Here is a 13,415-nt window from a genome sequence, read left to right on the forward strand (position 1 = left end):
TCTGACTGTCTGTCTGTCTGTCTGTCTGCCTGTCTGTCTGACTGTCTGTCTGTCTGTCTGTCTGTCTGTCTGTCTGTCTGTCTGTCTGTCTGTCTGTCTGGCTGTCTGTCTGTCTGTCTGTCTGTCTGCCTGTCTGTCTGTATGCCTGACTGTTTGACTGTCTGACTGTCTGACTGTCTGACTGTCTGACTGTCTGACTGTGTGTCTGTGTGTCTGTCTGCCTGTCTGTCTGCCTGTCTGTCTGACTGTCGGACTGTCTGACTTTCTGACTGTCTGACTGTCTGACTGTGTGTCTGTCTGTCTGCCTGTCTGCCTGTCTGTCTGTCTGTATGCCTGGCTGTTTGACAGTCGACCTGCCTGTCTGTCTGTCTGACTGCCTGCTTATCCGCCTGTCTATACAACTGCTTGTCCGCCTGTCAGCCGGTAGGACAATCAATCTCTGTTAAACTCTCTGGGAGGGTTTTAAAAGTCACATGCCAGACAAGAGGCACACATGTTTCCCATAGGTAAGGACAGGCACGAGATTCTCTCCTTCATTTCAGTCCCTGTCAAGTGTATCAGTTACCCAGCCTGACAGCTGGGCTAGCCTGGGAGAGGGGACCGGCCTGGGGGCTGGGGCTGGGACTGGAGTGGGGGTCCGGGGCTGAGGCGTGGGCTGGGGCTGGAGTGGGGGTTGAGGCAAGCAGACCACAGGGCACGCATGCACACTTGTGGAGTAGACACCAGCTGTAGCAGACACGTATGTGAGTATGTGGGTGTCAGCTGCCAAAGCCGGAAGAGGGACATGACAAGCAGGTACTCGCTGGCGCCTGGTGACATGACTAAATACTTCTTTAAATAGATGCAATAATGAATGTGTCTGATGACACACCATTACGTTTTGTGTCACGTACAGCCAATCTCATTCATTCAAATTAGGATATGATACGGGTGTATAGATATGCAAGTAGCTACAGTAATAGTTTTTTTCTAGAATCTACCAGATATTAATATTAAGTAATATTAATATCTGGTAAGTAATATTAAGTGCATGTGTGCATCTGGTCCTGTGCTTTGTACACAGTCTGTCACATATTGCTATCACTACCAATCCGTCACGCTGAAGTCATGGAGAGTCTCTCCGTAGACTCCCTGGAGTCTCTTCAAAACCTGGTTTAATCAAACCCTCACAGTCCTCACACTGCTGGAAACCCATTGGTCAACATTGTTCACGTAGTTCTATTAATAAACCAACCACACACACACACACACATACACACATAGGCCACGTTCTTGGGATCTGTTCAGTCAATTATGGCCAGTCGGATGCTGGCTCTTCTTTCTTCCATGGCGTGCGGAGAGGTGGAGAGAAGGAGTCTACCATGACTCGGCAGTAGTGACTGAACCTTCAGCCTCCTTGCCACTCAATGAGTTGTAATTACTGCTAGCGACATGTGGTTTTAAACCCAATCTAGGGAGCAGGGAGGAAGTGGCTTTGCATTACGAGGTGGGACTGCATTATGACGCAGGCACGCATGCAGACTTGTCATTTGAAATGTAACTGCACGGTATAGACAGAAACTGACTGACATTTGTAATTTCCTCTGAAAGAAAGAAGTAGCCCACAGACTTTGGAGAACACCAGAACCAAAAGCTCCAATGCCAGACATGGCTAGCCCTGCCAGGGCTAGGTTAGTCTGCATAGCTGGCACACCTCCATCTGTGGTCAAACAAATAGGATCGCTTTCTCCATTATGAGGAAGTATGGTGAAGATGTGTGTGTGTGTGTGTGTGTGGTGGAGTTCAGAGAGGGATTGCTGTGTTTTCCAACGTCTAGGACCAACACACCAGCCAGCCGTCTCTGCAGAGGGCTCAACCACAGCATGCAATACCCCCAGGACCCCAGCACTGAGGACACTGCGTCTTCAAAGCCTCACACCAGTCCATCACACAGGCAGTCAGGCAGGCAGGCAGGCAGAGCCATAGCCAGTTGACAGAATCAAATGCAAACAGTTGACTACCAAGCAAAACAAGACAATGCCGGCCTCAGACTACGTCTGCAGTCATTCACACTTTAAGTTAAAACCAGCAAATCAGCACTATCGTGTGCGCGAAAAATAATATTTTGGCAAGGACGGGATGACTTTAAGTGTACCTAACGTGGTCATATACTACATCTTGCCTGGTTTCCATCATAACGGTCACTCTTCCCCTAGTCTTCTACCCATAGTGCCCAGAGAGGAAGGGCCTAGCAGGGCCTAGGGGCTGACTGGGCACTCTGAAGGCTTGGCTCTAACCCACTCCTTCGCAGACAGACTTTCATCCCACAGATGGTTAAGTTAGTTTATACTGGCACTTCGTACTGGAACTGCAGCTGTGAGCCTCTTAATGCCAACACCCCCTCTACATTCATTAACTCGCCAGCTGGGTTAGACACGGGTCCAACTAGGCCACTGTACCCCTCTCCTACAGCAGCACATCCAGACACACACACACACAGAGTGAAACACACGGCCTCCTCAAGACCCACCCATAATGTGTGTGTGTGTCTCGGTTGATGGTTCCTCTTCTCTCCCATGGATGGAATGTACAGCACGAAATACAGCTGCCATTGATGATCACATGACATTCCTCGGGACTTGAGTGTTCCTTCAATGGACCCTGATCTAGGATCAGTATTCCATTATTTCCTCTGATGGTTCCTGTTAGAACTGGGGAGGGGTTGGGGGGGCTGACTCATGGTTGGAGACTGGGAGAAGGGGGGGGGGGGGCTTTAGTTGAAAAAAATAAGGTGGTCATTATGAGTATAGATAGAATGAGTGTTGTTCCATTGATCTGAAAGAAAGACATAGTTTCCTACTTGGGCAGAAGTCTAAAGGGCCAGTTTAATGTAGATGTGATGAGCTGGTCTGTAGCAGGGATTACAGCTTTTCCAGATGTGTCTAGTAAGGTTTAACATATGAGGCGAATATTGGGGTCTGGAGTGGTGAACTTGGCTGTGTTGTGGAAGGTTCACAGTGAGCCCAGACTGTGTGTAACTCAACCATCCAGACCCTTAGACTCTAAAATATTATTAATACTAATAAAAGTTTGGTCCATAGGTTCAAAGGTGGTCTGTTTCTCAAAAACACAATTAATTAACTCACACTGAAGAGAAGACGGTCTAGAACCGAGCAATCCTCGTACAAATATACAATAATGCACAGACACACACATGTTGGAGTGGCCTAGTCATGTCACACACAAGCAACACATTGACACTGGCATGTTGTTTAACACACACACATACAGTGAATGTCAAAGCTGGAGGTCAGCCCATTCATAATGTCTGCCGGACACTCAGTAAGCTGGACCATGCTCCACATGGTCCTCCCAGCTCTATAAACAGCACTAGCTCCCAGGGACTATCAACATACAACCTTGGTTAGGCCAAGATCCACAGAGGAACCCAAGAGAGATAGACTATGCTTAGAATACCATGGAAACATCTTCACATCCACAAGCGCCATTATACGGTGTTGGATTGGATTGCAACATATATATATTTTTTGGCTTGAGAGCGATTTGACTTCTTACGGTCTAGCTGCATTGCCTAAAACACTTAACAGAGATTGGACATAGATGTAGAGCAGGAGAGAAGGTAATTTTAACAGCCATCACTTCCTGTATCTCCCTGGGCAGCTCTCTCTCTCTGACTTCCTCTCACATCCTTCACCCCTCGCCCGTCCTGCTCCAGTTACAGCTGAAATATGGAGCCTCTAAAAGCGTGAGCCAAGCATCTTTCTCTCTCCTCACTGTCTGCCGACCTGGCTCCTCTTCTGTGAGTATTTGGCTTACCCAGGGCTTTCTCCCTAGGCGCATGAGTGTGTGTGTGCGTGAGAGTTTGCTTGTGTGTGTGTGTGTTCGTGTGTGTGTCTCTGCGTGCGTGTAGTGGCATACCTTTCTCCAGGGAGGTGCTGAACGCAGCACCAAAGCCTCTGCTCCGCAACACACTGCACTTTCTAAAGGGTCTATTTATGAACGGGTCTGAATGACCCACTACAGAAGAACTCTGTCTTTTCAGGACTCGAGAGCAAACAGCAATAAATCCGAATCATCACATTATTATTATTTTCCTGTCCTTAACAGAGGCCCTCCATGACAGGGTCTGTCAGCAATCAAATATAAATGATTCATTAACAATATGACTGTAATACAGGCTGCTTGGGACTGGATGCGAGTGGAACATGTCATGGACCAGGCCGATGGAGTGCACAGACCAGGCCAGACAGCTCCAGACCAAGCCTGGCCAGGCCTGGCCATTAGAGTCGAGGTAGTGCATGTTTGGGGGCTGGAGCCTGAGCAGGATAATGAAATATTCATGAGAGCTCTCCAGTTGCCTCCTGTGATGCCCTTGTGGTTGAGACTGAAAAGGGGCTGCTGGGATGCCAGAGAGACAGAGAGAGAGGGAGAAAGGGAGAAAGAGAACGAGAGAGAGAAAAATTGAGGGGAAAGGAGGAGATGGGGAGAAAGAGAGAAAGAGAGAGAGGGAGGGAGAGTGAAAGGCTATGGCCCGACCATTGACAGTGCGCAAGGGGGAGGGAGAGCATTAAGAAGGCGGGAGCTATAAAAAGAGAGGATATTCCTTTTCCCTTGATGCAGCCACCCTCTGATGTGCTTTGTTTCCCCTGTCTGTTTCTCCACCCCCCCCCCCCCCCCTAGAGAGAGAGAAACCCCGCTGCTGGCCCAAACAGGCCGGCACAGCCATCCAATGGGGGAGCTCACAACAAAAATAGTGACATTTCCATCCCCAGGCAAAGACATTGAGCACGAGACCACCGCTGAGATAGATATTGTCCAGCATGAATCCGTTTGACATAAGTGTGAAGCTGGCATTGCCGAAGGTTGTTGGTTGAAAGACCTGCAGTACTGATTTCCTCCTGCAGTCCCCATTGTTTTGGTGAAGGGAGAGCGGGAGAGAGACAGAGACAGGAGTCCTGTGAAAGCAACCCTGTCAGTCACATGAAGCCTATGAAAACCACAGGGAACCTGTGTTGGAGACACTGTATCACCCAGCCCTGTGTTTTATTGAGCTGACAGAATAGGGACAAATCTATTCCTACTGGGCTGACTGGAGCCAGTCAGGCCGGTCCAGCCTGTCACCGTCAGCAGCCGGAGCAGGTCCCTGTTGGCAGCTGGCATCTCCTCACTGCTGTCTGCTGCCTCATCTGACGTGCTGCTGGGGAGGGCAGTCTCCACACATGCAAACGCACATACACTCACGCACATACGCTCAAGCATATACACACATGCAAGCACGCATGCACTCACATACACACCAAACATGCCGTTACACACAAAACATGCAGTTACATACACAGAACGCATTTGTAAGCACATAACTGCCAGATCCGCACAGTACACAAAGGAATGCACATATAATCTGGCACACTTCATACACACGCAAACCCACTCAAACACTCAGACACACTCACCATAGACACACACACAAACCCACACACTCAGAAAAACCCACACAAACCGACACACTCAAACCATCTCTCACACACTTGTATAGCTCTTTCCCTGTAAGGTCTCTTATCTCCTGACTAGCTAGCCGCTCAGGAGCCATCCTGCTATTACACTCACATTATGGGAACTGGCAACTAATTGGCCGTTCTCAGAGGTCAATGCCATACTTGACCCTTGGGTAATTAGTTTACCACCGATCCCCTCAGTCAGCCCGGCGACAAGCAACTGACTGACATTACATTTCAGCCAGGCTCTGATTGGCTGGAGTCAGCACAGACCCATCTGGCTAAAAGAGGATTGGTGCATTAAATCAATACTGGTTGGTTGGACACCTACGCTGGTCCTTTAAGCCACCAGTATTGTTTCTACGTGACAAGCAGGAATGGCCTACAGGCCTGATATGTCTGGTACTGAAATCACTAGATCAGATAATCTCCCTTTTCCAATATTAATTATTGCATCCATGCATGTCCTACAACCACATTGATTGCGAAGAATGTCTCTGTTATGTTCTGATCCAATTACAATGGTTGAAGAGCAATCATTCAACATCCAGAGCTTTAGCTGTCTTCTCAGAATAAAGCCACACACTGTCCTCTGGGAAAAACTCTCCTTCAATTCCACTAAAAGCCCCCCATTTCAGCTCTGCTAATCAGATCTTTCTCCATTAGCCTGCAAGGCTAACCAGGTTCTTGCTCCACCACTGGCATATGGTTAGACATGAGGACTGGGAAGCCTGAGAAGAAGCATGCTGCTTTTGGGATAGGAAGGGGCATCCCCCTGGCTTTGTTTATGTCCCCCCCCTCCCTATCTCCATCACACCCTCACTCCCTCCATGGACAGATCATGACTCAATAATCCTCACAAATCTTCTCTCACTCTCTCCATTACCCCAGTGGTTTACATTGGCCAATTAGCCATCTGCCGGCCTCTCTGGTGAGGCTGGCTCAGACACTACCACGCAGAGGAAGGAGGGAACACAATAAACACACTAAACACACTAAACACACAGCGGAAACACACAACACACTCTCATATGACAACACGGACACACAATCTATCCTCACACACCTCACCAGTACACACCCTATTGTTGGGACTGACAGTATGGGGCATCAGACCCCATTGTTCTCTCGCTCCCCCCCCCCCCCCCACACACACTTCTGTTCCACTGCCATGCTTCACAGAGCACAGTAGCCAGGACTGGTACCAGTCAGGAGGTTACCAGGGGGAGGAGGAGGGGGGCTGCTGTCCTGGGTCAGTGCTCTGTCTTTCTCTCTGTCTGTCTGCCTGCTTGCCTGTCTGTCTGCTGACGTGTCTGTCTGCTTGTCTGTCTGTTGACATGTCTGCCTCTCTGTGCGTCTGTCTGTGTGCCTGCCTGCCATCCATTCAGTTCAGTCTTCAAATCAGCAATGGAAGGCCATAAACATCCATCGAAATATCTTCCTGCGGGTAGAAAGCCAGAAGTACTCAATTGCTTCATGTATGTGGGCACCACACACCTCATCAGCGGAGCCCTGCTGTGGACTGGGGGACACATCTAGCCATCCCAGCAGCACTCAGAGCCTCTAAATGTAGAGAAAAGGCGGGACCCTGACCAGCAGGAGCTGGGTAATGAGAGTCATAATAACCTGAGTGCTCTTATCCAGCCTGGGTGTACATCTGCTGGGTGGGGGACAGGAAGGAAGAGAGAAAGATAGAGGGAGCAGAGAGAGGTGTGGGAGAAAGAGGAGGAGAAAAAGGGAAATGGTGGAGCAAGGGAGAGAGGGAGGGTTTAAGTATACAGTCTGAGAGAGGGGAAGGGAGCGAGAGAGGGATGGAGGGGGGGAGGAGGAAAGGTCCTGGAGGCATTGGGGTCAACCAGCTGCTCTGACAGATGATATGACCACAGTGACTGAGTCCTCTCCAGCCTCGTCTCCAGCCCCAGCCTCAGCACAGCAGAAGCCTTGCCACACTCATAATGAATAGAAGCCCCTCTCCACCATATCCTAACCATGCAAGACCTGATTTACTTAGGATGTGTGTTTTTTTGAGTGTCTTTTTACCCATATTTCAGTCATGGTAGCTGAATTTTGATTAATATTTGGGTTGATTTCTGGTCTGTACAATGGCACAATGGCCTCACCCTTGTCAGAGACTTGGAAGACTGTTGTTTATCTGTCTGAGAGATACTTTTTTGTTGTTGCAGTAGGGCACAATCAATGCAAATATTGATTGTTGAGCTGGACTGTCAATCTTCTGCAATTATTACCTGATCTGACTGATGAGGCCTCTCTCTCAGCTTGGCAGTAGGGACAAATGACCCTGCTTCTCATCGCCATGGATACCAATTACATCCCAGCCGAGAGGTAGACAGACTGACAGAGTATGTTTTCAAGGCTCTCTAATTGCTTAGTACACTCAACAAGCCTCCAAAGCCTCACAAAGAGTACTTATCGACGTAGACGTGGCTTCCAGTCAGAATCTTCCTGGACAAAGATGAGGGGAATTCAAGTTAACATTGAAGGTTGATCTGTGTCTAAGCCCTGTGTAAGCAGGCGGGGAGTCTCCAGTCAGTCTCCGGACATAAACCCACTCTACAGCTCTTTCAGGGCCTGCTGTCGAGAACGGCTAAAAGCTCATTCGGCCGAGTAATTGTCTCTCTTCGCAGCATAAATGCCACACCCACAGACATATACACGCACAGTTACATTCACAGACACACAATTACTCTTGGTTGAGCGGCTGAAAAGCTGAGAGGGCCGGTTGACTATTCTTTGAATGTGTGTGTGTATGCGCGTGTGGATGTGTTTGGGTGTGTGCGCGTGTGTGTCAATTGTTCCTCGGTCCAGTCAGATCAATAAACTATCAATGATAGACCAGAGAGACAGGACCAGATGTCTTGGGCTCCACTCCTACTATAGCCACAACAAAGTCCTCTAGCTTCTTAGACTTCTGATTCTCTTGTCCCTTCTCCCCTGGGTCTATCCTCTAAACCAGTTCACTCCCCTGCAAGGATCAAACCACATGGACTTGGGTGGTTTGGGGAGAAAAGGCTGATGCTCTCTCTATAGCTCAGTCTTTCACCAATACATATGGGTAGAGGCATACTAAGAGAACTCTAGCAGGTTTGAACTCAGATCTACCACTTTCGAAGAAGTGTTCATCTTGTGATCAACTGTTCCTCTCATGGTTTGGGCGTAGTCTCCCCCCCCAGAGGCAGCCTAATAGATTAGACTATGTTTACTAAGAGGCTGGCGTGCATGACGCTAGTAACAGCCTCTTCACTATGACCTTCCTCTCAAATAAGACAGGATTACAGGGCCTCTATTCCAATGGACTACTGAAAAAAAGAAAGGAAAGCTCAAATCACTTTCTATTGACTCTCTCAATATTGCTATATTGTATTGACATTTGTAAACTCCAAAGCACTAGTTCCACAGATATCCTTATGAACAGAAGGAGTAACAGACTGATGAGAGGAGATCAAACCAACTATTCCACACTACTAAACAGAGCTGGAGCACCCAGGATGAGGCTGTGAAGAGATTCCAAGACTGAAGGATCAGTGATTGAAAGTTAGGGTGTGCCCCTGACTACAGCAGCGCAGAACACAGGGTGAGTGTGTGTGTGTGTGTGTGTTTGCACATGTGTGTGCATGTGTGCGTGTGTGGATCTCTTCTAGATGATCTGGCATTTTACAGCAGTGCCATCCCAATCCACCCCAAAAACATAAGTACACATGAAGACACATATACACACACACACAGTATCACACACAGTATCACACTGAAAACAGTGAGACATTCTTGTCTGATGCTCATTTTTCTAGGTGTGTCTTAACTGTGCATTTGGAAGAATTCAGAACAGACTCAAATCTAAGGACAGGTTCATGGTACATATCACTACAAACTACAGACACATTCCAACCATTCCTGACTGAGTGGAGATCAGTTGATGTGCGTGAGTGTATTTGTGTGTGTGTGTGTGTGTGTGTGTGTGTGTGTGTGTGTGTGTGTGTGTGTGTGTGTGTGTGTGTGTGTGTGTGTGTGTGTGTGTGTGTGTGTGTGTAAGAGTGTGTAATGCAGTTGTCTGAACACACAAAATGTCTCTGCTAAGTACCATCAATACTTGAAAAACTGCATGGACATGCACACACTGTTTGTGTGCATGTCCATGTGTGTGTGCATGTGTATTTCTGTTGTATTTTGTGTTTATTTCTGTTGTATTTCCTGGTGTCATTGGTTGATTGCATCCCAAACAGAGTGCACAGTTAATGCCATAAATAATATAAGTAATTGCAATAGTATTAGAACCCAGTCAGACTAACAAGGACTGCAGTAATACAACTCATGTTCTGGTTATATTTCTAAATAAGTCAAATAGATACATTTCTCAAATATACTACTGCTATTACAATTACAAACTATATTTTTATGAGCAATAACACCTAACCGTTTATATTTAGGCTTCGGGACATTAGTACCTATCACATCCTTGAACAGAATCAGTGGTGGCTTCAAGACTGTTACCAAGGCACAACCCTTCTGCACACACACAAACAATAGCAGACCTGCTTTTACACAGCGATGAAGGAATCAAAACGTTGTGAATGCACACCAGGCAGAACATTCGATTCAACTGTAGTTTATTCACCTTATCCTCATCTTACCTGTTTTGAAAAACGCATCCGTATCCGAATCGTTTGGTCCTTCCTCGGCAGCTTCTGCTGAATTCATGATCTCTCCTTGAGGATTTCAAAGATACAATGTAGCGCGAATAAATCCAGTGATTACAGTAACCCCCAAATCAGTGCTTCTCCTTCATGTTCTTGAGTTCTTTATTCAAGGCTGCTCGCTAAACCCAGTCGTGGGTTTCCGTCCTTGTTCCAAGCTCCGGAGCTTGGCCGTATTTCGCTCTATTGTTTAGAATTCAACCTCCTCTCTAGCAGCCCCCGGCGCCACAAAAGGAACCCAAGGCGTGTGTGACACAATGAAGATGCCGAACGATAATTTCAAATGGGCAAGTCTAGTTAGGAAAACAAAACCGAAGGACTCATTGATTGAGTATAATAAAGCTACAGCATAACACAAAATGATCTGTAGATAGAGAAAGATATATGGTTGCTTTAGAGCGGTTTCTTAGCAGTTCATCCGTGATGTCACAAAATCTGCATAATGGAAGTGGTTTTGGCTGTCGGACCATCTGTGTATTCTTAACATCTTGTCTGTAACTCCTTACAGTGGCTAATGATCCTTTGAATGAAAATCACAAATATCCCTTCGATTACCTTCTTATGTAGGTATTCAGAAAACGCGCAAATTGCAGTTATCTAAGAGTATTCTAACAATAGCTCCGAGTCGGACCCTTCGCACCATCCTCCGCCCCTATACCCACGCCTCCTAAACACACTCCTCTCACTTTCACTTGATTACTGCTGAGATCGGGAGAAAAACATAAAATGCCTTTTAGGAACGCCTAAATTAATTTGTCAATACAGTACACAAAGTCATGATCTGTCAAACAGGCTGAAATAGTCAGACAGCATAAGACAAATTAACCTACAGAGTTGCAGCTCGCAGAGTCGTATAGTTAAAGCTAAACAAAATAATAACGATTATTTTTTTAATCTATAACAATCATTCGACAAATGTGTAAGCCTATAATGGTGTACCCTAAATAGAAATGTTGTGATAGGTTTACAAACTTGTTAAATCATACATTTAAAAACTTTTTACACATTTAAATAAAGGCGTTAATGCATCGTATAGGCAAGTATCAGCTATAACAAATTATGTTAGTTAGTGAGGTTAGATTGTTGCATTTGTCGCAATAGCTTATCAGGCGGCTGTCAGAATGACAGTTACATTCATAGCCTACACGTGGGAATACTCGGTTTTCTTAGTATTGTGCAAATATAGTTAAGTACAGACATCTAGTGGTAGAGATTGTGCCCTACAAGAATATGCAGTCAACAATGGAATAACTGACTATTAAAGCATCTTTCAAATGCTATTACCTAGAAACACGTATTCTTGTTTATTTAGAAACCCGAGATATTTTAAGTGAATTTTAAATCGATTTTCTCTCTGATGCCCATTTCAGTAAAATATTTTCCCATCCTCCTAATAACATCTTGTGTGATAGGCTACTGTAAAAACAGCATAATCTCTATGCTCTATCTGTCTTTCTGTCTTACTGTGTTGTGTTCTTTGATCTAAGACATGTCTGCTTCCGAGGTCCCACCTGAACTGCCAAAGTTCATTGGTAAATTCACCAAAGAAATTGTGCAGTATCAACCAGATGACATAATCGACTTCTCAATCAAGTAAGTTCAAAGCAGCCAACCTCTTACAGTCTGTTAAGATGCATTTCACAAAGCCTCATGAACAAAGTTCTTGACTAAGATTCAAGACAACTATTTTATTGCTGTCCAGGTACTTCACAGCATTAGTGAAAGGAGAGTGTTTTTCAATGGACCGTAAAGCCTTGGCACTCACCCCAGAAATATTAGCTTCTCTACATGAGCAGGTACACCTTGTAATCAGATGTCTCTTCTGTCTGGTTCTTTCCTGTCAAAGCACGTCCAGGGGGCACATTTGGACAAATAAAATAGTAAACACATTCTGTCAAATGATTTGAGTAAGTCCTTGTAAAAAACTGTCTTCCTAGTTATCCGACAGAGGAAAAATTAATAGGTCTGACCTGGCAGTGTTCTGGAAACTTGTGAACATTGAGGAGGACACCCTGAACCACATCCTCTCTCTGGGACAGTTTGAAGATCAGATTGAGTGGGACAAGTTCCTGGCCTCGTGCTGCAGTTATCTTGGACAGGTAATCCCCAGCACAGGCAGCAGCATGCATTTCAACTCACGCAATTGTTGCATGAAAAAGGTAATGATTAAAATACAGTGGCAGGAAAATGTATTCTGCATCTTCTTGATCTACAGTCAAATGCTTGACCACTGAGCTATACCCATCCCCATAAAGGACTATGTTTACTCCAATAGGTATTTAGCAATGTTATCCTCTGTCTTGTCAGACTATCAAAGAGGCGTTGACTACGGCCTGCTACACAATGAACTCTGACCCTGATTGTAAGCCCCCGGACGCATGTGTGCCCTTCGGAACCTTCCAGATGCTCTACAAGTTCCTAGCAAAGAAGAATGGAAATGTCCTGAAGGAACAGATAGACGGCGTACTGACATATCTGAGGGGGAAAGCGTGAGTGAAGTGTATTCAGGACACTGTGTAAACAGCCACCACCTCTCAGGATTAAAGGGTAGTAGTAAACAAGAATAATAAAGGGATTTAGGCTTTAACTTTATACAATATGTTTTGGACTCAAAGTACACTTCTGAGTTACTTAGTTTAAGTTAAATTCAGAATGAAAATACTTCAATTAATATTTGCTATTATTCATGTTTGTCCTCGTACATGTCTTTTAGGGAATCAAGCAATGGTGTGGTGAAGGTGTCTGACTTCATACATTTACAACTGGATCTAGTGCCATCTACCAAGACACAGTATCTAACAGATCCCCTTTCTTAAGGTGTAAATACAAATACATTTGTCAGATAAAGAATGTGTAACAATAAATGTATATTTCTGTCAAACATCGTAATTTGATGAGAACTGAACAGGCTGTTTGTATGTGTGTGTGTGTGTTTGTAAGTGCGTGCACATTAGAATTTTTGCATTCCTGCATGTGTGAGTGTGTGTGTGCATATGTGTTTATGCACTGTCCAGAGACCCTGACCCAGCCCTTGGAACAGGCCCTCCCACAGATGGTCCTGCTGGGTCACCGGGTGCCAGGATTTTCAAGGCTTCCTTCACACACACGGACACTACACACACACACACACACACACACACACACACACACACTACACACACACACACACACACACACACTATATATATACTATATATACACTATTATTTCA

General features: G+C 45.8%; 2 protein-coding genes across 2 annotated transcripts in view; one reads left to right on the plus strand and one right to left on the minus strand.

Moving 5' to 3' along the window:
* kalrna (kalirin RhoGEF kinase a) overlaps window positions 1–10,835 on the minus strand; it is a 109,528-nt gene extending 98,693 nt beyond the window's left edge. The window contains exon 1 of the mRNA XM_047046250.1: window positions 10,142–10,835. Coding sequence (XP_046902206.1) covers window positions 10,142–10,208 — 67 coding nt within the window. The 5' untranslated portion in view covers window positions 10,209–10,835. The remainder of the gene's footprint in view (window positions 1–10,141) is intronic.
* LOC124485698 (ropporin-1-like) lies at window positions 9,012–12,697 on the plus strand. Its single transcript, XM_047047449.1, has 5 exons — window positions 9,012–9,087; window positions 11,692–11,797; window positions 11,907–12,000; window positions 12,142–12,303; window positions 12,512–12,697. Exons 2-5 carry the CDS (start codon window positions 11,694–11,696, stop codon window positions 12,695–12,697), a joined length of 546 nt encoding a protein of 181 aa, XP_046903405.1. The 5' UTR covers window positions 9,012–9,087; window positions 11,692–11,693.
* The last annotated feature ends 718 nt before the right edge of the window (window positions 12,698–13,415 follow it).

The sequence above is a fragment of the Hypomesus transpacificus genome, chromosome 23 (genome assembly GCF_021917145.1).
Source record: "Hypomesus transpacificus isolate Combined female chromosome 23, fHypTra1, whole genome shotgun sequence".
In the NCBI taxonomy this organism is placed as follows: Eukaryota; Metazoa; Chordata; class Actinopteri; order Osmeriformes; family Osmeridae; genus Hypomesus; species Hypomesus transpacificus.